The sequence below is a fragment of the Peromyscus californicus genome, unplaced genomic scaffold (genome assembly GCF_007827085.1).
Source record: "Peromyscus californicus insignis strain IS unplaced genomic scaffold, ASM782708v3 Scaffold_7__1_contigs__length_154581171, whole genome shotgun sequence".
NCBI lineage: Eukaryota > Metazoa > Chordata > Mammalia > Rodentia > Cricetidae > Peromyscus > Peromyscus californicus.
The window spans coordinates 125,126,804-125,151,280 of NW_026294595.1; the positions used below are offsets into that span (position 1 = coordinate 125,126,804).

Below are 24,477 nucleotides of genomic sequence, written 5' to 3' on the forward strand. Positions count from 1 at the left end.
GTCAGCCGGCACTGCAGAGCTAAAGAGAAACACTGTGTCACAACTAGTTTCTCGGCTTTTCCTCTTAACTTAAAGGTTCCCCTTGGAATCTAAAGATAATTAATTCAAATAGAAAAAATAAAAAGGAGGGAAGAATGTGCACTCTACTTTGCTGCACAATCGAAAACAGCTCTTTGGTTCAGCTTAGGGTCTCAGACGCAACTGACTTCCCCGGCTTCGCCAGGGAAAAATCATCCTCTTAACCCTCCTTTCCTTGACTCTCAGTGCGGCTACTCAATGAGGTCAAATGTCCCCGCTCGGCCGCCTTAGGACCCCACCCCCAATCCGACAGCGCCCTTCTATTGGTTGAGCCCGTTTGGCGCCAAAGCGAGGAGGAGCGGCTGAGCGCTGTGGGGCTCCCGAACAATAGAAGTGCCGCAGCCGAGAGCCCAGCGACCGTTTGGCGTCACTTGGCAGTTGACAGGACCGCGGGACCCAGGAGCGTCCGTCATGTTCTGCGAAAAAGCTATGGAGCTTGTCCGCGAGTTACACCGCGCGCCGGAAGGGCAGCTGCCGGCCTTCAACGTGAGGAGCGGCGGACCGGGAGGGGCGTGCCGAGGGCCAGGCCTCTGGCCTGGGGGCGGGGCCTCAAGCATGGGGGCGGGGCCTATGTGGACTTTCCCTGGGCTAGTCCGCTTTGTCTTGCAGAAGATTCTTCTCACGTGTCAGTTGCTGGGTTCGCTTTACCTCTTTTGCTAGGTGCCGAGATCGGAAACAAAAAGTTTGAAACTGGGCCAAACCAATTGGAGGAAGAAAAAGAAAATACTCACATTCATGTTATTTATTGCCGTGGTGCATTTCCCCATCTGTTTCTTGATTTTGTTTTTTGAGACAAGGCCTCATGTTATCCAGGCTGGCCTGAAACTCTATTTTAAACAACAACAAAATACGTGTATGTGCGTCACCTGCATGCAGGTGCCCCATGGAAGCCTGAAGAGGGTATGGGATCCTCTGGAACTGGGACTATAGGCGTTTGTGAGCTGCAGGATGTGGGTGCAAGAGCAGCAAGTGCTTTTAGCCGCTGAGTAATCTCTCCAGCTCCACATACATCTTTATACCCAGCCTCTTGATGAACCAATAGCATCTTGAAGTAACCCTAGTAGTTCTGGGGGTCGCTGTGAAGCCAGGTCCCACCTGCAGCCTTTGGAAACCACCCATTTGCTTTTCTTGCTTGTAGATGATTGAATTTTTTTTCTTTCATGTATCTGGGTTCAATCTGCTAAGAGCTGACACTTCTAGAAAGGGCCTGATGCCCTGTGAAGGGCCATATGGAATCATGTAGTATGCACCCTTTGTATCTGTATCTGGCCTCTTTTGCCCAGTATAATCTATTTGAGACTTTTTGTTTGTTTTGTTTTTTGAGACAGGGTTTCTCTGTATAACAGCTCTGGCTGTCCTGGAATTCACTCTGTAGACCAGGCTGACTTCAAAAAGACTATTCTTATTGTGGTGTATGTTTTCAGTAGTTCAGTAGTTTTATTGTGCTTTTTTATTTTAAAGATTAATTTACTGTTTTTTTGAGACAGGGTTTCTTGATGTAGCATGGATTTCCTGAAACACACTCTGTAGACCAGGCTGGCCTTGAACTCACAGAGATCTACCTGCCTCTGTGTCCCAAGTGCTGGGATTAAAGGCACATGCCACCATCGCCTGGTTTAAAGATTTATTTTTAAATTTTCTGTGTATGAATATTTTGCATGCATGTATGTTTTGCGGCCACATGCATGCCTGGTGCCCACGGAGGTCGGAAGAGAGCAGGAACTGGAGTTACAAATGTTTATGAATCACCATGTGAGTGCTGGAATTGAACCTGAGTTCTGTGCAAGTGTGATTGATATATTGTGCACCCCAGTAAACTTATGTTCTCTGGGGGTCAGAGAACAGAACAGCCGCTATATTAAACATAGAGGTAGCCGGGTGGTGGTGGCGCACGCCTTTAATCCCAGCACTAGGGAGGGATTTGCACCTTTCCTGGAACTCACTCTGTAGCCCAGGCTGGCCTCCATCGCCTGCCTCTGCCTCCCTAGTGCTGGGATTAAAGTCGTGTGCCACCACCGCCCAGCTATGTACTTTTTAAATGGCTATTTGTTTTACCTTTTTTTTTTTTTTTTTTTGGTTTTTCGAGACAGGGTTTCTCTGTGTAGCTTTGCGCCTTTCCTGGAACTCACTTGGTAGCCCAGGCTGGCCTCGAACTCACAGAGATCCGCCTGGATCTGCCTCCCGAGCGCTGGGATTAAAGGCGTGCGCCACCACCGCCCGGCTTGTTTTACCTTTTAGTTGGTAAAATATGCATTCTAATATAAAGTTGCCCATTTTATTTTTTTATTCAATAACTATATTTATGATATTGATTAATTACATTAATTGTATTGATTTATTACATTCATGATATTATGTCCTTTTACTACTGTCCATTTGTGGGGCTTTTCCATCACACAAAACAGATTCTGTACTTAGGAAATCATTGCTCTATATTCCTTTCTTCTCCATCTTGAGATAACGTCTAATCTTTCTGTCTATGAATTTGTATATTCTATATATTTCATGTAATACAATTCTATAGTATTTGTCCTTTTTAATGTAAAAACATTTTATGTACAACTGCAGGAGAAATAATACACAGATAGCTTGAACATAAAAACCGTTTATAATTCAAAAGTCCAGGGTTATTTGAAACTGGAAAATATTTTCTCTGTGGAAAATAGTAAAAATGCTAACATTTCCCAATAATAACATTTCCCTTTTAAGCCAAATAATAGCTGAATTATACATATAAATATTGATTAGATTCTAGGATACAGAAGAAACCTATCTTCATCTGTTCAGAAAGCTATGTTTTATTTAAGTTGTGTAAGTGAGATTCCTATTCATCTTCCCCTTCACTGTTTGATTTATGGCAGACATTTTTCTGTAGGCTAATCCATAATCTAAAAAGATTTTAGCCTCTCCTCCTGAAAGTACAGCCAACATTTTCTTTCATCATCTTGATACGGTACAAATTCTTATCCTAATAGTGAAATGTTTAACTAAAACTTGCCCAGGGATTGGGCAAAACCAAAACTTATAAGCCACAGTCATCCTAGGGTCCCCCTTGCTAGGTAGCCTCCCTGGATCTGTGAGTTTCAGTCTGATTGTCCTTTGCTTTATATCTAGTATCCACTTATGAGTGAGTACATACCATGTTTGTCCTTGTGAGTCTGGGTTACCTCACTCAGGATAATATTTTCTAGTTCCATCCATTTGCCTGCAAATTTCATAATGTCATTGTTTTTCTCTGCTGAGTAGTACTCCATTGTATATATGTACTACATTTTCTTAATCCATTCCTCAGTTGACGGGCATCTAGGTTGTTTCCAGGTTCTGGCTATTACGAATAATGCTGCTATGAACATAGCTGAGCATGTATCTTTGTGGTATGATTGAGCATTCCTTGGGTATATGCCCAAGAGTGGTATGGCTGGGTTTTGTGGTAGATCGATTCTCAATTTTCTGAGAAGCCGCCATACTGATTTCCACAGTGGTTGTACAAGTTTGCACTCCCACCAACAGTGGAGGATTGTTCCCCTTGCTCCGCATCCTCTCCAACATAGACTTTCATTAGTGTTTTTGATCATAGCCATTCTAACAGGTTTAAGGTGGTATCTCAGAGTCGTTTTGATTTGCATTTCTCTGATGACTAAGGATGTTGAGCTTTCCTTAAATGTCTTTCAGCCATTTGAGATTCTTCTTTTGAAAATTCTCTGTTTAGCTCTTTAGCCCATTTTTTTTTTTTTTTTTTTTTTTTTTTTTGGTTTTTCGAGACAGGGTTTCTCTGTGTAGCTTTGCGCCTTTTCCTGGAACTCACTTGGTAGCCCAGGCTGGCCTCGAACTCACAGAGATCCACCTGGCTCTGCCTCCCGAGCACTGGGATTAAAGGCGTGCGCCACCACCGCCCGGCTTAGCCCATTTTTTAATTGGATTGTTCAGTATTTTGATGTCTAGTTTCTTGAGTTCTTTATATACTTTGGAGATCAGCCCTCTGTCAGAAGTGGGGTTGGTGAAGATCTTTTCCCATTCTGTAGGCTCTTTTTTTTGTCTTGCTGACCGTGTCTTTTGCCCTACAAAAGCTTCTCAGTTTCAAGAGGTCCCATTTATTAATTGTTGCTCTCAGTATCTGTGCTACTGGTGTTATATTAGGGAGTGATCTCCTGTGCCAATGCGTTCAAGAGTACTTCCTGCTTTCTCTTCTATCAAGTTCAGTGTAACTGGATTTACGTTGAGGTCTTTGATCCACTTGGACTTGAGTTTTGTGCATGGTGACAGATATGGATCTATTTGCAATCTTTTACATGTTGATATCCAGTTATGCCAGGACCATTTGTTGAAGATACTCTTCCAGTTGCTAGGATTGATTCTAGGCATGTGCTACTATGCTTGGCTAAAGTGCTTTTCTGTCTATGAATTTGCCTTCCTAGGTATTACAGTCCTTTTGTGTCTGCTGTCTCCGGTTTAACATGGAATTGTCAGGATCCATCTATGTTGTAGCACATATCAGTACTCATTCCTTCTTATTGTTAAATGATACTCCATTGGGTGATATACCACATCTGTTGTAGGTCCTTTGAATGATTTTTGCTTTTGACTATTTTAAATAATGCTGCCAAGAACATTTGCAGAAAGCCCTGTAATTCCAGGACATGGGATGCTGAGGCAGAAGATTTATTGTGAGGTCAGCCTGGGTCACATAGTACTAGCAAGATCCTGTCTCAAAAAACAAAACAAAACAAAACAAACAAAAAACAAAACAAAATTATGAAAACCTGAAAATAAAAAAAAATCAAACACAAAAAATTGTAAGTTTTTGTGTATGGTTTAGCTCAGTAGTAGAAAGAAAAAAATGAAGGAGTGAAAGGAAGAAAATAACAAAGAAAACATGTCTAAGAATGGGATTGGGTCTAAAACTAGAAGTGAAATCGCCGGGTCATATGGTAGTTCAGTTTAACTTTTTTCTGGTGCTGGGGATGGAGGTCTTCTGCTAGCTAGGAAAGTGCTCTACCCATGAGCTGCACCTACAGTCCTTTGTTGTTTAAGATCGGGTATCTATGTCATGTATGAAGACCTTGAAGTCTTGATCCTCCTGCTTGGCATCCTGGGTTCAGGAACTCTGTCCATTCCTTTTAAGTGTCTGAACAGCTGTGGAACTCATTTCCACAGGCTATACCATTTTATGTTCCTTACCAATATCTGTAGCCATGGAAATATATTGTGAAGACTATTTTTTGTTAAGGTATGTAAATGAAAGATAAATATAGTACAGATTGAAATTAATCGGGAAAATCAATTAATATATTTATACATTTCAGGAGGATGGACTCAGACAAGTTCTGGAGGAGATGAAAGCTTTGTATGAACAAAACCAGTCTGATGTGTAAGTTGTGATAATATCAATGTTTTAAAAATAAAAAATGAGCCAGGTGGTGGTGGCGCACACCTTTAATCCCAGCACTGGGGAGCCAGATCTCTGTGAGTTTGATGCCAGCCTGGTCTACAAAGTGAGTTCCAGGACAGGCTTCAAAGCTACACAAAGAAATCCTGTCTCGAAAAACCAATAAAAAAACAAACAAACAAACAAATAAATAAAAATAAAAAATGAGATGTTGCCGGGCGGTGGTGGCGCACGCCTTTAATCCCAGCACTCGGGAGGCAGAGCCAGGCGGATCTCTGTGAGTTCGAGGCCAGCCTGGTCTCCAAAGCGAGTTCCAGGAAAGGCGCAAAGCTACACAGAGAAACCCTGTCTCGAAAAAGAAAAAAAAAAAATAAAAAAAAAAAAAATGAGATGTTAAAATCAGAACCTTTTATCTCTTTGGGGGATGTAATTTTTTTTTTTTTTTTTTAATTTTCTGAACCTGATCTTACCCTGATTGTACAAGTAAGCACAGGACTTGAACCTAAAGGAGTTTCTGCTGCTCTGTGGTTGGACAATGCTTCACATATGCTAGATGCTTAATACATCTTAGTGATGTATTATGATGTATGACTTCTAAGTTGAAAGAATTAAGGTAGATTTTAAAAGATGAGACAGGAGCAGATAAAGCCCACAATGCAAGTAAATACTTAGTTCCCACTCTTCGTTTCATTAACCGATGCCTTAGTGTGTTTGAAGGAGAAGGGTCCTCTGAGCAGGAACAGCAGTGATTTCTGACACCATGAGTAGAGTTTATTGAGAACTGGTATCACAAAAGGCTACCACCTATCAGGTCAAGAGAGGGCTATAGATTTATTGGATATTTAAGCGAGGCCTGGCATTTCATACAGTGGTGAATCTGGACTGTGTGAACAGACTTCAGAGGCTGCCATCACATGGTAAGATTAAAAAAAAAAAGAGTGCTGAGAACTGGATAAAGCTGGGGTAGACCAGGGTGGTCTCGAACTCAGAGATCCATTTGCCTCTGCCTCTCAAGTGTTGGGATTAATGCCCAGTGGTAGTCAGAATCTTACCTAGAGAGGTTTGAGTTACTTGGATGTAGAAATTAATAATATGATAAGATCTGTGAGGTATACAAACGATAGGAACATAATACATGTAGATAACAGAAAAATTTTTACCAATATAATGAGGACTGTGGTAAATGTGAGTCCGATGACAAGTCTTGAACTCAATTCTGCAAAGTTGTTCATTAATCCATTCAATAGACATACACTGAATAAATTTGCATTGATAAATATTTCTGGTATTTCCATGATAACTAACATAGCCTAGATTTCTGTTCATGACCCTTACTGTTTAGGAGACAGACAGTAAGACACTTTGCTCTAAAGAAAGGCTAGAAGAGAGAATAATGATAGGAGCCAATATGAAGTGTAACTGAAATTGAGGAACTGGGAGTTTTCTCTGAGGAAAAGATATTTCAGCTGAGGCTTCAAGAAGAGGGTTTTAGTCACTAAAACAATCAAGGTGAGCAAAGGGCATTCAGGCAGTAGCTACAGCATATGTTAAGGATCTTAAAGAGGCTAGTCCTCAGGAAACCACACTTAAAGACCAGTGTGGCTGGAACTTAGCAAGGAGAAGAGGGTGTCATCAGATGAGATAATTGGTAGGGGGTAGGCAGTCTGTCTTAAGGTCATCCTGGCTGCTATATGTATTTAACAAGCAGAGAGGAGGAGACACAGTGGTCATTCAGGTCATTGACTACAATAAACAGAATAAAGATATATTTTAGAATTGGCCTATTAGGTCTTGGTCCAGTAAGGGACTGAATTTTCTGTACTCCATGTATTTGTATTCTGTGCAAATTAATAGTCCAGAAATTTGTCCCTTACTTTGTTAAATTCTCGCTGGGGAGGTGATCATTGTTACTAGTTTCTGGTTAAAATTATCTGTGAGGGGGCTGGAGAGATGGCAGTGGTTAAGAATACCAGCTACTCGGGGTTGGGGGTTTAGCTCAGTGGTAGAGTGCTTGCCTAGCAAGTGCACGGCCCTGGGTTCAGTCCTCAGCTCTGGAAAAAAAAAAAAAAAGAAAAGAAAAGAAAGAATACCAGCTGCTTTGAGAGCACTGGGTTTGATTCCCAGAACCTACATGGCAGCTCACAATGATCTAAAACTCCAGTTCCTGGGGATTTGACACCCTCTTCTGGCCTTTGTGGGAACTCTATGCATGTGGTGCAAACACCTATACAAATAAAAAGATTTTTTTTTTCTAAATTTTTTTCAAGACAGGGTTTCTCTGTATAGCCCTGACTGTCTTGGAACTCTCTCTGTAGACCAGGCTGGTCTTTAACTCAGAGTCACCTACCTCTTGAGTGCTGGAATTAAAGGCATGTGCCATCACCACCCAACTCAAATAAAAAGATTTTGAAAAAAAAAAAAATAGGGCTGATGAGATGACTCTGGGTGGAGGTACTTGCTGCTAAGTTTGCTGGTTTGAGTTAGGCCCCCAGGACTCACCTGGTAAAAGGAGAGGGTAAACTCCTTGAAGTTGCCCTCTGATCTGTTCTCTACACAAACTACGTACACACATAAATAAATGCAATAAAAATTTAAAAATAACTTGTGAATAAAGGGGAACCCTTCAACTAATCATGTGTAAATATGAAGAGTTTTTACGTGTACTTTCTACATTATTCGGCTATTAAATTTAATCATTTGAGAAAAGATCTCATTTTGTAGTTCCGTCAAGTGCTAGGGTTATAGACATGGTGCCACCATGCCCTGCTAGTCCAAATGTATTATAATGGTTTCTTATAATCTGGGGATGATATCTTTACATTGTAAGCAGTTGTAAGGAATGTGGAGACTTAGCCTGACCTCCACAGAGGGGCAGAAGTATGTAGAATGGCTCTCTGTGGTCAAGAAGAAGCTTAGTGCTAGAGCTCTCGTCTCGCATGTGTGGGGCCCTGGGTTTGATCTTCAGCACCACAAGAACAAAACAACCTAGATTCTCTGATAAATACAGGGTCTCACTAGGATGACTTGAACTCAAGAGATTTCTCTGACTTTACCTCCTAAATGCTTGGGATCAAAGGTGTGTACCACTGTACCCAGTTCTGGTTTTTATCTTTTAATGTACTAATGAAAGCACTGGCATGGTGGTAGCTACTCTGCTTGGGTTGACTGCTGCTAACTTTAAATGGACAAAGCAAGCATGTATGTCAGTCATTCTGGCTTTGAAACTTTTACCTACACTGGAATATGTTTCTTGCTCTTTATATGTCCTTACCAGGAATGAAGCAAAGTCAGCTGGACGAGGTGATTTGATACCAACCATCAAATTTCGGCATTGTTCTTTGTTAAGAAATCGACGCTGCACTATAGCATACCTGTAAGTGTCTTGGGTTTTGCTTGGAGTGTCAGGGAACCTAGGAAGGTTTTTGATGTAGTTTGGTTTCTCAGTGGGTAGCAAGGAAGAAAGAAATCTTCTGTTGTTCCTTTTTATTTTTTTTAAATTTTTTAAAATTATGAAATATTAGTGTATTCATAAAAAGTGAAAATAATATAACTTGCTCTGTAGAACCTAGGTCCTAGACCTTAGTGTTTTGCCACATTTACTTCATTGCATTTTGTTTTTACACTGCACTAGTTTGGATTATCATGGCAGCTCACCACTGAATTCTTAATGTTTTTTGTCTCTAAGCAGTAAGGATCTCTTGGCTTATGTAACCACTGCATGTTGTCACATTTGGAGAGTTAAACAATTTTCTAAGATTGAAACAGGTTGTTATTATGTAGTCCTGGCTTGAACTCACAGTGATCCTCCTGCTTCTGCCTCCAAAGTTCTGGGATTAAAGGCATTTGCCACCACACCAACAATCTAAACAGTTTTTATGCATGTTTTTTTCCATTGTCCCAAAGATGTCTTCTTGTTGGTGTCTTTCTATCAGTAGCCACACAAAGTCCCCATGTTCCATTTAGGTTTTGTGAGTCTCGAGTCTTCTCATCAGAATGACTTTGACCCCTTTTATTCTTAGACCATCTAATCCCTTCACATCTTAGGTATGACCGGTTGCTTCGGATTAGAGCACTCAGGTGGGAATATGGCAGTGTCTTGCCAAATGCTTTACGATTCCACATGTCTGCTGAAGAAGTAAGTTAGCACTATTCAAATGTATAAAAATGCTCTCTATGTTCTCTAACAGTAGTTATCTGTGTTTCTCCTTTTGTCTTTAGTATTCAGCAATTTCTAACCTGAACTAATTTCTTGTTTGTTTGTTTTTTGTTGTTGTTGTTTTTTGTTTTTGTTTTTTAGAGACAAGGTTTCTCTGTGTAGCCCTTGCTCTCCTGGAACTAGCTTTGTGGACCAAGCTGGCCTTGAACTCAAAGAGATCTGCTTGCTTCTGCCTCCTGAGTACTGGGATTAAAGGCATGTACCACCACACCTGGCCTTGAACTAATTTCTTATATACTATGATAGGAAGTATGTGGTGGGGAGTATTTCTAAGTGCCTGTACTGTGTGGAAAACTAGGTACTTAACAAAATAGAGTCCCAATAGTTTTTTGTTTGTTTTTCGAAATAGTGTTTCTGTGTATAACAGCCCTGGGTGTCCTGGAACTTGCTTTGTAGACCAGGCTGGCCTCGAACTCACAGAGATCCACCTGCCTCTATCTCCTGAGTGCTGGGATTAAAGTGTGCACCACCCTGCCCAATATGCTATTTATTACTAATCCATCTTTGGGATTAAAAACTGGAATTATTACTTGGGTGCTTTCTATACAATGTGTACATATATGTATATATGTACATTCTAATCAATATTACAAATTTATATTGGTAATAAGTCTTGATTGGTCCAAGGCATAAGATTACTTCAGATATTGGATTGAAGCCAGATAAACTTAAATCCTTACTATCCAACAGCTGTCTATCTCAAGCAAGTAACTTGACCTCTCTGTGGTGATACTGTGTTCCCCAAAATATTGTGCAGCCTAATAAACTTATCTGGGGTCAGAGAACAGAACAGCCACTAGATACAGAGGCTAGAAAATGGTGGCACTCACGCCTTTAATCCTAGCATTCCAGAGGCAGAAATCCGTCTGGATCTCTGTGAGTTCAAGGCCACATTGGAAACAGCTAGGTATGGTGACACACGCCTTTAATCCCAGGAAGTGAGGGTAGAAAGCAGAAAGGTATATAAAGCGTGAAAACCAGGAACTAGGCTGGTTAAGCTTTCAGGCTTTTGAGCAGCAGTTCAGCTGAGATCCATTTGGATGAGGACACAGAGGTTTCCAGTCTGAGGAAACAGGATCACCTGAGGTATTAGCAAGGTGAGGTAGCTGTGGCTTGTTCTGCTTCTCTGATCTTCCAGCATTCACCCTAATACCTGCTTCAGGTTTGTTTTTATTAATAAGACCTGTTAAGATTCCTGTTACACCTCTCCCTGTGTCTAAATTATCTCCTTTAAAAATGATACAGTTTACAAGGACTTCAGAGTAACTGCCTGAAGTTAGACCACACTTCACCTAAGTCTTCCATAAAAGTTCCCCTTACTTTAGACAACAGTTACAAGTTCTAATGTTCCATGATTCCTATAGGTTCAGTACTTCACCAGAATGAATCACAAAACTCAGAAAACCATTCAGCTTCAAACTTCAATGTCTTGAAGCCAAATGGATACAAAGCAAAGTGGATACAAATGGGAACCAGCTGGATGAGACTCGTGAGGCAGGGCTGAGAGGGTTGGAGACTCTAAGCTTCTGCATCTTATGCTTGTACAGCAGAGCATTGGACACCCTCCCGACACATCCCATAATGGTACACAAAGCATTGCCATCCAGGTACTCTTTTTTTTTTAATTCCGGTTTTTCGAGACAAGGTTTCTCTGTGTAGTTTTGGTACCTGTCCTGGAACTCACTCTGTAGACCAGGCTGGCCTCAAATTGACAGAGCTCTCTTCCCTCCTCCCCTCCCAGGAGGCCACACTGTTAGTGAGGTCCAAAGCCCAGTCCACTGACTGTATGGTTTCTAGCCTCCACTATCGAGAGTCCTCATTGACAACTCTTGATACTTCTCTGCATCAGTGATACATGATTTCTGTCCTTAACTATTTATATGTTGATTTGTGTGTGTTGAACCAACCTTGCGTTCTTGGAGCGAAGTCAACGTTGTCATGGTCTGATCTTCTTAATGTGTTCTTTAATTCTGACTCTAAGAATTTATTGCAAATTTTTATTTCTATCAGGGAACTTAGTAGTTTTCTTTTTTTGTGTGTCATGGGGTTTTGGTGTCATGATAATGCTGGCTTTGTACAATGCATTTGGCATTGTTTCCTTCCTTCTGTTATGGAATAGTTTAAAAGTATTTGTGTTAGCTCTTCTTGAAAGGTTTGGTAGAGTTTGACAGTAAACCCATCTAGTCCTGAGGCTTTCCTTTGTTGGGAGCCCTTTTATGGTTGCTGTAGTCTCACTGATTATAATGGATTTGTTTCTTCTTGATTTACTTTAGGCAGATCTTATGTGCCTAGGAATTTATCCATTTTTTGATTGTGTCTATATATTATTGTTTTAGTTTCTACTTCATTAATTTCTGCCATGATCTTTGTAATTTCTCTCGTCCTCCTGCATTTGGGTTTGGACTGTTGTTGTTTTCCTAGAACCTTACGGTGCATTGCCAGGTTTTTGTTTTGTTTTGTGGGGGGCTATCTAATTTCTCCGGGGAAGTGCTTGTTTTTGTTTTTTTTTTTGTTTTTTTTGGTTTTTTTTTGGTTTTTTTTCGAGACAGGGTTTCTCTGTGTAGCTTTGCGCCTTTCCTGGAACTCACTTGGTAGCCCAGGCTGGCCTCGAACTCACAGAGATCCGCCTGGCTCTGCCTCCCGAGTGCTGGGATTAAAGGCGTGCGCCACCACCGCCCGGCTAGGGGAAGTGCTTGTTATAGCTACCACCTTTCCTCTGACAACTGCTTTAGCTGTGTACCAAAGATTTTGGTAAATTGTATTCTCACATTGTTTGATTCTAGGAAATTTTCAGTTTCCTCCCCAATTTCTTCAGTGGCTCGGTGGTCATTCAAAAGTATATTATTGATTCTCCAAGTACTTGTGAGGTTTCAGTAGTTTTCTTCTTGTTGATTTCTAGTTTTATGGCATCAATTTGATAAGATACAAGAAGTTATTTAGATTCTCTTGTATTTTTTAAGACTTGATTTGTGACCCAGAATGTGATCTCTCTTCTAGAAGCTTATGGGCTGCTAAGAAGAATATATATTCATTACCTGTTAGATAGATATTCTGTGTGTATCTAATAAACTCATTTGATCTACAGTGTAGTTTGATTTTTTAGATTTATTTTATATGTATGAATGGTTTGCCTATGTGTATGTATGGACACCATGTGCATGCCTGGTGCCCTTAGAGGTCAGAAGGGGTCAGATTCCATGGAACTGGAATGACAATTGGTTGTGAGCCACTATGTTGATGCTGGAAATAGAACCCAGGTCCTCTGCAAGAGCAACAAGTGTTTCTTCACCACTGAACCATTTCTCCAGCCTCTGCAGTATAATTTAACTCAGGTTTCAGTTTGAATGAAAATGGTGTGTTGAATCACCTACTGTGTGGGAGCCCATTCTCGGGTTCCTCGTGGCTTTACCCAGCAGGTCCGCATAGAGGATGATTAGACCACAGGCCTGAGTGCAGGTGTCTGAGATGGTCTGCACTTGGCTGTGCTGGGGGAGGAGGTCTTTTGCTCCACCCTTTGGCGTCTCTATAAAAACCCTGGGGCAGAGACAGTCGGGGCCCGTTGGAAAAGGTTCCAGGCCCTCTCAAGGCTATCCTTTATTTTCTATCTGTTTATCTCCGCAAGATTCTCCACAATAAATCCTTCTATCTAATATTTCCTGCTGCTCGCACTCAAGAAAACTCTGGGGAACTGTGGGGGTGGTGGGTAAACGCCCCACACTACTGCCATTGGATCAGGACCTATCTGACCTTTTATAGCCCTCAACATATGTTTCCAATTGTTATATCATCTTGTAATTTTATTTTGCTTTGCATTTTTGACATTTTGACTACAATATGTTAGAGAGGTTCTTCTCTGGTCTTGTCTTTAGGGTTCTAATACCTCTTATGTCTGATATCTTTCTCTAGATTTGGGAAATTTTTGTTATAATTTCATTGAGTGGAATCTCTTAACGCTTTAAAATTTACCTTCACTTCTATCCTGTGGACTCTTAGGTTTGGTCTCTTGATTGTGCGCCAGAGTTCTCGGTCCTTGTGTGGTGATGCTTATTTCCTTGTTTTCTTGAACATAGTTACTTCCTCTTCTCCATGGGTTTTGTTTTTGTTTTGTTTCCCCACAATTTCTGACATTTTCCACTAGGTTGCTTTTTTTTTTCCCCCCTCAAGACAAGGTTTCTCTGTGTAACATCTCTGGCTGTCCTGGAACTTGCTTTGTAGACGAGGCTAGCCTCGAACTCATAGAGGCCTGCCTCTGCCTTCCAAGCACTGGGATTAAAGGTGTATGCCGCCACCACCACCACCAGCAGCAGGTTGCAGCCTTTTTGTCCCTAATTCATTCATTTTACTACCTTATCCTCCCCTACCCTCTGTATTGCTGACTTTCTTCTCTTTAGGCTCTGGATTTATTGAATCCCTTTGTTTGTATTGTCTTAGAAAACATTGATCAGTTTTTACTAGTAAACTTTTGAGATCATCAGTTAGCATTATAGCTGTTTCACTGTCACTGAGTTTGGTAGTGAATTACAGAGAGCCTTTTGGAGGAGCCAGTGTGCCACACTTTCTCATGTTTTGGGGTCTCTGTCTTGTGATGTGCATATCTGCTGGTCAGGAACTCTCTTCCTGTTTTATTTGGGGATCTTCTTGAAGGCTTAATCTCTAGTACCCTCTGTAGAGAGAAAGCAAATTTCTGTGATAGCAGCAAACCAAGAAGCCATGCAAGATATAGAAATACACTTAAAGTCAAGTACAGCCCACTAATGGATCATCAGTGACCACAAAAGTAAAACTGGCAAAGCTACTGTAGAATGTGGGACAAAGGTAATTTTTAAGAGTGAGTGTGGAAACAGTAAATGAATGACATCAAAGGAGGAGGCAGGAAAAGGGGGAAAATAGAGAAGCAAGATTAAATACAAGAATGAGGAAAGAAGCTGAGTGAGATAAATGTTATTCAGGGAAAAGAGCAAGAAATTAGAAAAGAAAAGAAAAAAACAAATGATATCTCAACCATAGTCACTTCAAAAAACAAGCAAGCCAGGCAGTGATAGTAGCGCACACCTTTAGTCCCAGAACTCAGAGGCAGAGACAGGCAGATCTCTGTGAGTTCCAGGCCAGCTTTGCCCACAGAGTGAGTTCCAAGACAGCCAGGGCTACACAGAGAAACCCTGTCTTGAAAAACCAAAAAATAAAATCCCAAACAAACAAACAAAAAAGGGGGGGGGGGGGTAAAAGTAACACTAAAAGTGTACCAAGAAGAATAAAAGGGTGAGGGGTTCCACAGGGTTTGAAATAAAACAGGGGTGAGGTACTAGGGCACCTTTCTAGTCATTCTTGAGGGTCCTCTGAAGTTGGAGTCTGCTAGGTCCATGCACAGGGGCAGGGTCAGTGGAGTTTGTGGACCCTTGTCTTCCCTATGGTTTTTATATGCTGTTGCTCAGACCATGCCGGCTGAGTGTCTGATGTCTGCCAGAGCTGCCTTCACTTTGGTAGTTGTGATAGCTTTGTTAACTTGACACAACCTGAAATTCCTGGGAAGAGATCATTGGGCTAGTGGGAATGTCTGTGGGGGATTTTAATAATTAAGTTAATTGCTGTGGGAAGATCCAGCCCTAGGATGTGTCAATTTTGAAATGGTAGTACGTGGTTTGTACAAATTTTCTTTCTTTTTTTTTTTTTGGTTTTTTTTGAGACAGGGTTTCTCTGTATAGCGTTGGTGCTGTCCTGGATCTCGCTCTGTAGACCAGGCTGGCTTCAAACTCACAGAGATCCGCCTGGCTCTGCCTCCTGAGTGCTGGGATTAAAGGTGTGCACCACCACTGCCCTGTACAAATTTTCTTAAACCTTTGTAAATGACCATTGTTATGTTCACAGATGGAGTGGTTCAACCATTATAAAAAGTCTCTTGCTACTTACATGAGGTCACTGGGAGGAGAGGAAGGCTTGGACATCACCCAGGATGTGAAACCCCCAAAAAGCCTGTATATTGAAGTAGGTAAACTTACCTTAATGTGCACATTGTGCTACCCTTTATTAAAGATGAGGATTTACTAACTTCTCTTACAAAGAAAGAAAGGAAACTTAAGACAAAAGAGTGAGGAGAAGATAGTTTCCTCTGTCTTTAGCATGGACACCTACAATTTCATCAGTACACCCATTTTAATAGTTTTGGTTTTGGTACCACAAATAGATTGCCAAAAGGAAAGAAAAAGTTTCTAAAGAGGGAGAGAAACCTATAGATTGAAAGGTAAGACATAAAGTACAATGTAGTTCTCTCAGATTCTAGTTTCAACATGAAAACTTAGAAAAATATCCATGAGGGACTGGAGAGATGGCTCAGTGGTAAAGAGCACTGGCTGCTTTTCCAGAGGCTTCAGGTTCAATCCCAGCACCTCTATGGCAGCTCATAACCATCTGTAATTTCAGTCCTAGGGGACCCAATGCCATCCACCCCACTTGGATACTATACATGTGGTGTACAGACATACATGAAGGTAAAACACCCATACACATGAAATAAAATGGGGAAAAAACCAAAATATGTATGAGACAAGTGGGAACTTTTGGGTATTAAATGAGTAATGATATGAGACAGTGTGTGTGTGTGTGTGTGTGTGTGTGTGTGTACACACAACTATATATATATACTGAGATAGGGTCTCATGCAGCTGAGGTTTACCTGGAACATGCCTTGTAGTCAAGGGTAACTCGTACTTAGCTCATGATCCTCTTGCTTCCACCTCCCAAGTGCTGGGATTGCAGGCTTGAGCCACCATGCTTGACTTTATTTATTTATTTGTTTGTTTGTTTGTTTGTTTGTTTGTTTAAGAATATTAATGCCGGGGACTGGAGAGATGGCTCAGAGGTTAAGAACACTGGCTGTTTGTTCTTCCAGAGGTCCTGAGTTCAATTCCCAGCACCCATATGGTGGCTCACAACCATCTGTAATGAGATCTGGCACCCTCTTCTGGCCTGCAGGGATCCATGCAAACAGAACACTGTATACATAATAAATAAATAAATCTTTAAAAAAAAGAATATTAATGTGTAGAAGTAGGTAATTTAAGCCAAGTGTGGTAGTTCATACCTGCAGTCCTAGTAGTTGGGATGCTGAGGCAGAAGTTTAGAGTTTAGAACCAGCCTGGGCTACAGGAGACCCTGTCTCAAAATGGGGAAAAAGTAATCCTAAAGTGATTGAGGGGACACACTTGGCCACAGCACCTTTTCCCCAAAACCAGTCTTTTCAAAGAAGTCAATACAGCAGTGGAGGTTTTCCTCTAATAGTATTTCTCACATTGTTAAAAAGCTCTGAGAGTTGTTGTCAAATTTCAGACTAATTCTAGGACATGTAGAAATATCTGGTACTTGTTGCTGGAGTTGGCGTTACTGGAAGTCAGTAGCAGTGCAGTATGGGTCCTAACCCTCAGGAGAGTAAACTCCTTCCCAGTTCTCATGAGGTGGAAATGCCTCCGTTTTCCTGGAGAGCATTTAGTGTTGTCCCTTCAAAAGAAATATTTACATGGAATGTGTACCTGAGTGCGGTTGTGTGTCCTTTGGTATACATGAGAACAACTTTGGGGAGTTGGTTCTCTCCTTCCCTGTGAGGTCAGGGGTCACCAGGCTTACACAGCAAGTGTTTTTACCCTCTCAGCTATCTTGACGGCCCAGATAGTTCTTTTCTTTGTAGGAGTTGCTGTCCAAGACTGCCTCGCTCCTCTACCTTCCAACCAGGACCTCACTTTTGGTAGCCTGGTGGCCTAAAGAATAAGGTTAAGATGAGGACAAGCTGAGATGATTAAGAATTTTTACAAATTAAAAGATAATTTAGTACAACTTCATTTTTGCTTCTATTGTGGCACTGCTTTCATTTTCTGCTGCTAAGAATTCCCTGGAATGAGTCTGCCTATTGAAGAAGATTGGAAGAATCTCTTCCAAAAGCAGGAACTGGCAAACTTACCTGTATCCTGTTCTCATACTACTACTACAAAAGTGAGGCTGGAGTGGATCTAGATATTACATAGATATTCGTGCAGCACCTGTTTTCTGTTTGATTACTACCTATAATAACATAAATCAGGTATGCTGGGGCATAGCTACGTTCTCAGCTAGTCAGGAGGCCGACACAGTAGGATCACTTGAGCCTAAGACTCAACTAGTCAACCAGCTAAAGACCCTGTCTCAAAGAAAAAACAAAGTCTCAATTTGTTCTTTCAGGTACGGTGTTTAAAAGACTATGGAGAATTTGAAGTTGATGACGGCACTTCAGTCCTGCTTAAAAAAAATAGTCAGGTATTTTCTGTTGTCATATACTTTAAACTTTGTTAAGAATGTGTGTGAGGAAATGCTGGATTCAGTAGCAAAATGAGCATCTCCTTGTGATGTTCCTCTGTATCTCAGACCTTTCTGAACTTTTTCTAAATACTAAGACTTGAAGCAAATGTTTCATATGGCAAGAAAAAATTATTTATTTACTAGGCTGCTGATTATATTTAATACTAAACACTTTCCTGAGTAATTATTATGATGGGCCTTATTCTGATTAGTTGACAGATTATTTGGGGACTATTAAAATACTGAATTTAAGAGTTGGTAATCCCAGTTACTCAGGAGGTAATCCCACCTGAGCAGGAGGACCAAAAGTTGAAGACCAACCACATATAGTGGTGTTTGTCTTTAATTCCAGAGTTCCAGACCAGGTTGGTCACAATAGCAAGTTCAAAACCAACCTGGGCTACAAAGGAAATTCCAAGCCATACCTGGCAGTTTAGTGAGATATTATCTCAAAAAATAAAAAGAGGGTTGGAGTTGTGCCTCAATGGTGGCACTTGTCCAGCTGTCCGGCGTGCATGAAGCTATAGATAGGTTCATATCTGTAGTACTAGAGTAAGAAGCAAAAGAACGTTGCTTTGAGCTTATCCCTGACTTCATGGATTTTTTTTTTTTTGGTTTTTCAAGACAGGGTTTCTCTGTGTAGCTTTTGGAGCCTATCCTGGAACTCGCTCTCTAGTCCAGGCTGGCCTTAAACTCACAGAGATCTGCCTGCTTCTGCCTCCCAAGTGCTGGGATTATTTTGTATAATATTAGAGGGACCAGCCTTAATATTATACATCCCAGGGGCTCAAGAGAGAGAACTACTAACAGCGAGGACTATTTTCAGGAAATAGAATCTCAGCACATCGAGCTCTATAGTCCACTTGCTTTAATTCCTCTGGCATAACATCCACATATACACAGCTTCAGTTCTGTTCTCGTGCCTAGCTCCTTTCTTGCCTGATTTCTCTGTTTATCTGCTGTTCCCTCTTAAGTTCTATCTTAATTCTCTCGTCTTAATTCTGCCTCATCTAGGTCCTTTTCACCTTGTTCTTACCCAGCTAGGTCTTTCCCATCTGACTCTTCCTCATCTTCCATCTCGTTCCTCTAGTCCTCTCTTCTCGCCCTTCAATCTAGTTCTTTCCCATCTCCATTTGTTCCTCTCAAGTTCTTTTTTATTTTTATTTTTTTCGAGACAGGGTTTCGCTGTGTAGCTTTGCGCCTTTCCTGGGACTCACTCTGTAGACCAGGCTGGCCTCGAACTCACAGAGATCCACCTGCCTCTGCCTCCCGAGTGCTGGGATTAAAGGCATGTGCCACAATCGCCCGGCTTCCTCTCAAGTTCTTACCCATCTAGTTCTTCCATTCTCTTTGCTCTTCTCCGTCCTCTACGTGCCCTGGAAGTCCCGGTATAAAAAGGGAGGGTCCGAGCTAAATTGTGTAAAACTATTTACTTAACGTCCACCTCACCTAGGCGGTATCTCCTTGTGGAATTTACCTTAAGTCAGGAGACTTGCATGTGGGCTGCTATCACTGTTAGTCATTGAAAGTTGGGCGCCCACCTAGGTGGTGTCTTCTGTTAGTCCTTGAAAGTGGCTAAGGGAGATATCTGATTCCAGAGAAAGCCTTTCCTGAGGCTGTTCTCCAAATACCTGGAATACGTATGTCCAGAGAGTGATCAGTCCACACTGTTAGCCCTTCTTAGGGAAAAGTCAATTGGGAAAACTATGAAGGCACACTTGATTTTCATAACAGGATACAGCTGATTTATAACAAGCCAAATAACACCAAAAACTTCTTGGAATTTGGCTTCCTCTGGAGGAATTCCCTGATCCCTCCAGGTAGTGACTTTGCCATAACCAGCTGAGTTCTTATGATACATTCCTGAGGCCTGCAGCAGGATTAAAGGCGTGTGCCGCCGCCGCCGCCGCCACCACCGCCACCACCACCCGGCGAATTTATGAAAATTCTTAAGCAACCATTTTCAGCTTATACCTCATTTTAACCTTGTTCTTTAGAGCAAGAAATCATGGTGCAGATCAAGAACTTTTAAGTACTTAATATGTAAGCTTAATAGGATAAGATTGTCATTGAAGAGCTGTGACTTCTTATTAACCCAGTTCATTTTTATCCTCTCCCCGTTTTCTGAAGTCATAGTAAAGGAAGATAAGGGCCACTCTTTCTTCTTTGCCTGTCCTGCCATGTGGGTGTTAACCAGTTAGTGTCTTGTCCCTAAATCATGATGTTGAATGTTTACATCCTGGAACAGAATACTTCTAGTCATCTTGTGCTCTGGCCCAAGAGGGTGACTGATCTGCTTTATTAGCGTGCAGCTTTCATTTCCCAAAAGTAGGTTTGTAGAACTGATTTCAAAGATAGCCTAAAATCTTTGTTAAACCAACTGTTCTCTCCCATGTGTCTCCTTAAACATACTGCACCAAAAAACCAGATGATGAATTAAGGTGCTTTAAAAAAATCTGTGTTCTGAAGGTGCCATGGGAACCTGCAGTTGCCAGGAGCAAAGCTGTCCTCAGAGCAAGATGAGTGGAAATGCTTTCAATTTGTTGAGGTTTTCTGGAGCTCTGTTGCTGATCTGCCCACTGTGTGCTGAGCCAGTGAGGCCTGAGCCTGTTCATTTGCTCCTGTGTGGACATGTGAACAGCCTCAACAACTTACATTATCTGTGTTTGAAACCTATTTTCTACTGTTTAATGTTAAGGAATTTCTAAAATACCTGATCATGGGCCAGCAAGATGGCATAGTAAATAAAAGTACTAGCACACAGGCCCAATGACCTGAGTTCAATCCTTGGATCCTAAGATGACAAGAGAGAACCAACTCCTGAGAGTTGTCTTCTGACCTTCACATGCATGCTATGGCCTATGCATGTCTATATCTGCACATGCACACATACACACACATGCATGCATGCATACTAAATTAGTTACTTAAAAATATATCTGGCTACACCTAAAACTGACTGTGTATCTGTGTAGGTCATCCACATAGTTCAGACACTAGTGGAGACATGCTTAACATGTATTCTTTAATACTTATGAATATGGTGTTAAAGCAACTATCAAATGTATCACTCAGTGTGTGTGTGTTTAACACTTAATAATTTTTAAAAACTTGGTGAATAAAGAGCTGGAAAGATGACTTGGTGGTTAAGTACACTTTCTGCTCTTGCGGAGGACCCTAGTCCAAGGAGATCTAGTGCCCTCTTCTGGCCTTCATGGGCAACAGGCATACATGTGGTACACATAGATACATGTAGGCAAAACACTCATACACATAAAATAAAAATGAATAAATCTTAAGAATTATGCAATGACTTTTATAAAAATAATAACTTTACTAGTAGTGTTCATCTCTTAGTAGTATCAATTTTACTTGGTTATAATAGCAAATTAGGCCAGGTGGTGGTGGCGCACGCCTTTAATCCCAGCACTCGGGAGGCAGAGGCAGGTGGATCTCTGTGAGTTCGAGGCCAGCCTGGGCTACAGAGTAAGTTCCAGGACAGGCTCCAAAGCTACACAGAGAAACCCTGTCTCGAAAAACCAAAATAAATAAATAAATAAAAATAGCAAATTAGTTAAGTTTAGCTTTTATTTATTTAGCTGTAGAAGTTGATAAGGTATATAATAACTGTTGCTTTTTACTAATGTGAAATATAATTAAATTTTTTTCCTAATCATTTCTCTCATTCTTTCCCTTCTGCTTCCTTTTGCTCGTAGCACTTTTTGCCTCGGTGGAAGTGTGAGCAGTTAATCAGACAAGGGGTTCTGGAGCATGTGCTGTCCTGACTGTGTTCTGGGATGACGACAGCAGGGACTTCAGGCTCTGCCAGGTGTGAAGAAGCTAAGTCTAGCTCATGGAAACATCCTCACTGGACCTCCCCTCCTTCTTTGATTTTAAATTTACAGACATGCTCTAAAATAACCACAAAGGGCACCTGGGGCAGTGTGGGGGGGGGGGGGGCTCAGTGGTAGAGCACTTGCTTAGCATTTGAGAAACTGGGTTCCATCCCTAGCACCTCAAAAGACAGGACAACAAAAGTCAAAGAGCAGACTATAGACCAGGAGCATGTGGCTACAAGTATAATCTGCCACCTGTTAAGCTTTGTTACAAGCTATATCTCTAGTCATTGCATTCCCACAGTAAACGCTGTACTTTTATAAATAAAAATCAACAGTCTTCAGTTCGAATCTGTTTTCATGATACATTTTTTCAAAAGTAGCAAATATTTATCTAGTAGAAGATGGAAACATCCAGGGGTAGGGAAATAAATCTGTTTCCTTAGCAGTAGAATAAGCCCCCAGGAAGAGTTATTTTGGCCAAGTGAAGGTTTTAGTAGGCCAAAGGTGAGGCTGAGCCTTCTTCAGGAGCTGGAGGAGGCTGGACAGTACTGAGCAGATAACTTACACTGTGTAGATGAGCAGCATCCTTGTAAGGGCCCAGAGATCTTGGCACTGATGATGCTCTGCCTCAGCCTCCTAAGTGCTAGGATTACAGTCTTGAGCTGCCACGCCTAGCTTCAGCTTTCAGTCTGGTTTTGGATTCTTTTTGATGTTGCTGGTTTGTTTTAGACAGGCTCTATGTAGCTCTGGCTATCCTGGAACTCACTATGTAGACCAGGCTAGCCTCAAACTCGCAGAGAGCTACATCTCTGCCTCCTGAGTGCTAGGATTTGGTTTCTAATTTGATTTCATTTATATAGAGAATATATTTTTAAAATTAATTTTAAAAAATAATTTTTATAGAGAATTTTATACAATATGTTTTGATCCCATTCACGTCCTAAATAATTTTTGATTAGTTTATACAGTATTAGATATCATGATGATAGAACACATTTGATATTACTTCAGTCTCTGTAATTTTTTGAGACTTGTATTAAGGCCCCAAACAAGGTCCATCATGGTAATTGTTACAGGTTTATTTACTAATGCTGATTTGGGAGTGGAGTCAGTTTTCTGTAAATGTCAGTTAGCTGATCATGTTTTCAGTCTTTAACCAATCTACTTTGTGTGTGTACACGTGGTTGCTAATGCACATATATGTAGAGGCCAGATATTGAGTGTTGGATGTTTTCCTCAATTGTTTTTTTTTTTGCGATAGGGTTTCTCTGTGTAGCCTTGGCATACTGAGTGCTGGGATTAAAGGTGTGCACTCCCATTGCATGGCTTTCACCTTATTTTTTGAGCTAGAGTCTCTCACTGAACCTAGAGCCTACTGATTCAGTTAGACTGGCTGGAGAGTGAGCTCCAGGGAACCTCTTGTCTCTACTTCTCCTGGGATGGGATTACAGCCAGATTTTTATAAGGGTTCTGGAGATATGAACTCAGGTCTTCATATCTGTGCAGCAGGAGCTTTACCAGCTGACCCATATCTCTTGCCCTCTCACCTTGTACTTCAGTTCCAGGCAGAACCCAAAGTAAAGAAGTGCACCCACTGGGAGGTGGTTTTCTTTTTCTTTCTTATTTTTTTTTTCCTTCTTTCTTTGAGACAGGGTTTCTCTGTGTAGCCCTGGCTGTTCTGGAACTTGTTCTGTAGACCAGGCTGACCTTGAACTCACAGAGCTCCACCTGCCTCTGCCTCCCAAGTGCTGGGATTAAAGGTGTGCATTACCACCACCACCCCACTGTGAGTTTTGACAATGCCTATACTGGTATTGTAGGAAAAACGGGCTGCCTAAAGAAATCCACCCTGACCCTGGAGCCCAGAACTAGGGAAAGATGGCTCAGATCGGGGCAGAAAGAAACACAGTTTGGTTCAGTCAGATCAGAGCCATCTCTGCCCCTGGCCAACTGACTTGTGAAACCAACCGATCACAGAGCAGGATAGTAGAATCCTGGGCCCAGGGTTGACTCCACCCCCTAGACTTCCTGTGTAAATTGCCCTGCCTAGTCAGTTAGGGAAAAAAGGGCTGTTCTCTCCATCCTGGTAGAGGCAGCTACTCTCCTGGACTCCTCCTTTCAAATAAATCTTTTTCTCAAAAGAGTTTTTTGGGTGTGAAGATCTTCATTCACTGACATAGAGAAGATCCTTGCTGAGACATCCCCCAGTGGACAAAATAAGGGAGAGCTGAAAGAGTAGGGCAAGGAGGAGCTGAACAGATCTTTGCTGAGATCTTTTCAGTGGACACAGCAAGCTGAAAAGTAACACTTTGCTCCGGAGGAGCCCGAGGAGATTGCTACATTTCTGCAGGGGTTTCCCCTTTCACAGAGTAAAGCAAAAGAAGCAACATCTTAGGCCAGAGAAGCAGAGCTCTGCTAGGAAGCCCCCTTAAGTGGGGGCTGAGCAAAGCTCAGCTGTAGAGGCTCTCCAGGAGAGGAGCAGGATTGATATATCCTGCGGGGAGACCATCCCCCATCACACCAGGTATGCCTTGACTTTCCTGAAGAGTCAGGATACCCTTCCCTGCTGAAGCAGTTCCAGGCCTGACTCTCCAGAGAAGTCAGAAAAATTTCCCTTCCAGGGCTGGGCTGCTGCT

General features: G+C 41.6%; 1 protein-coding gene across 1 annotated transcript; it reads left to right on the top strand.

The window, feature by feature from the left end:
- Window positions 1-378: 378 nt before the first annotated feature.
- Gins1 (GINS complex subunit 1) lies at window positions 379-23,795 on the top strand. Its single transcript, XM_052725863.1, has 7 exons — window positions 379-564; window positions 5,382-5,446; window positions 8,739-8,837; window positions 9,509-9,599; window positions 15,546-15,662; window positions 17,886-17,960; window positions 21,719-23,795. The coding sequence occupies exons 1-7, from the start codon at window positions 490-492 to the stop codon at window positions 21,785-21,787; spliced, it is 591 nt and encodes a 196-aa protein (XP_052581823.1). The 5' UTR covers window positions 379-489; the 3' UTR covers window positions 21,788-23,795.
- The last annotated feature ends 682 nt before the right edge of the window (window positions 23,796-24,477 follow it).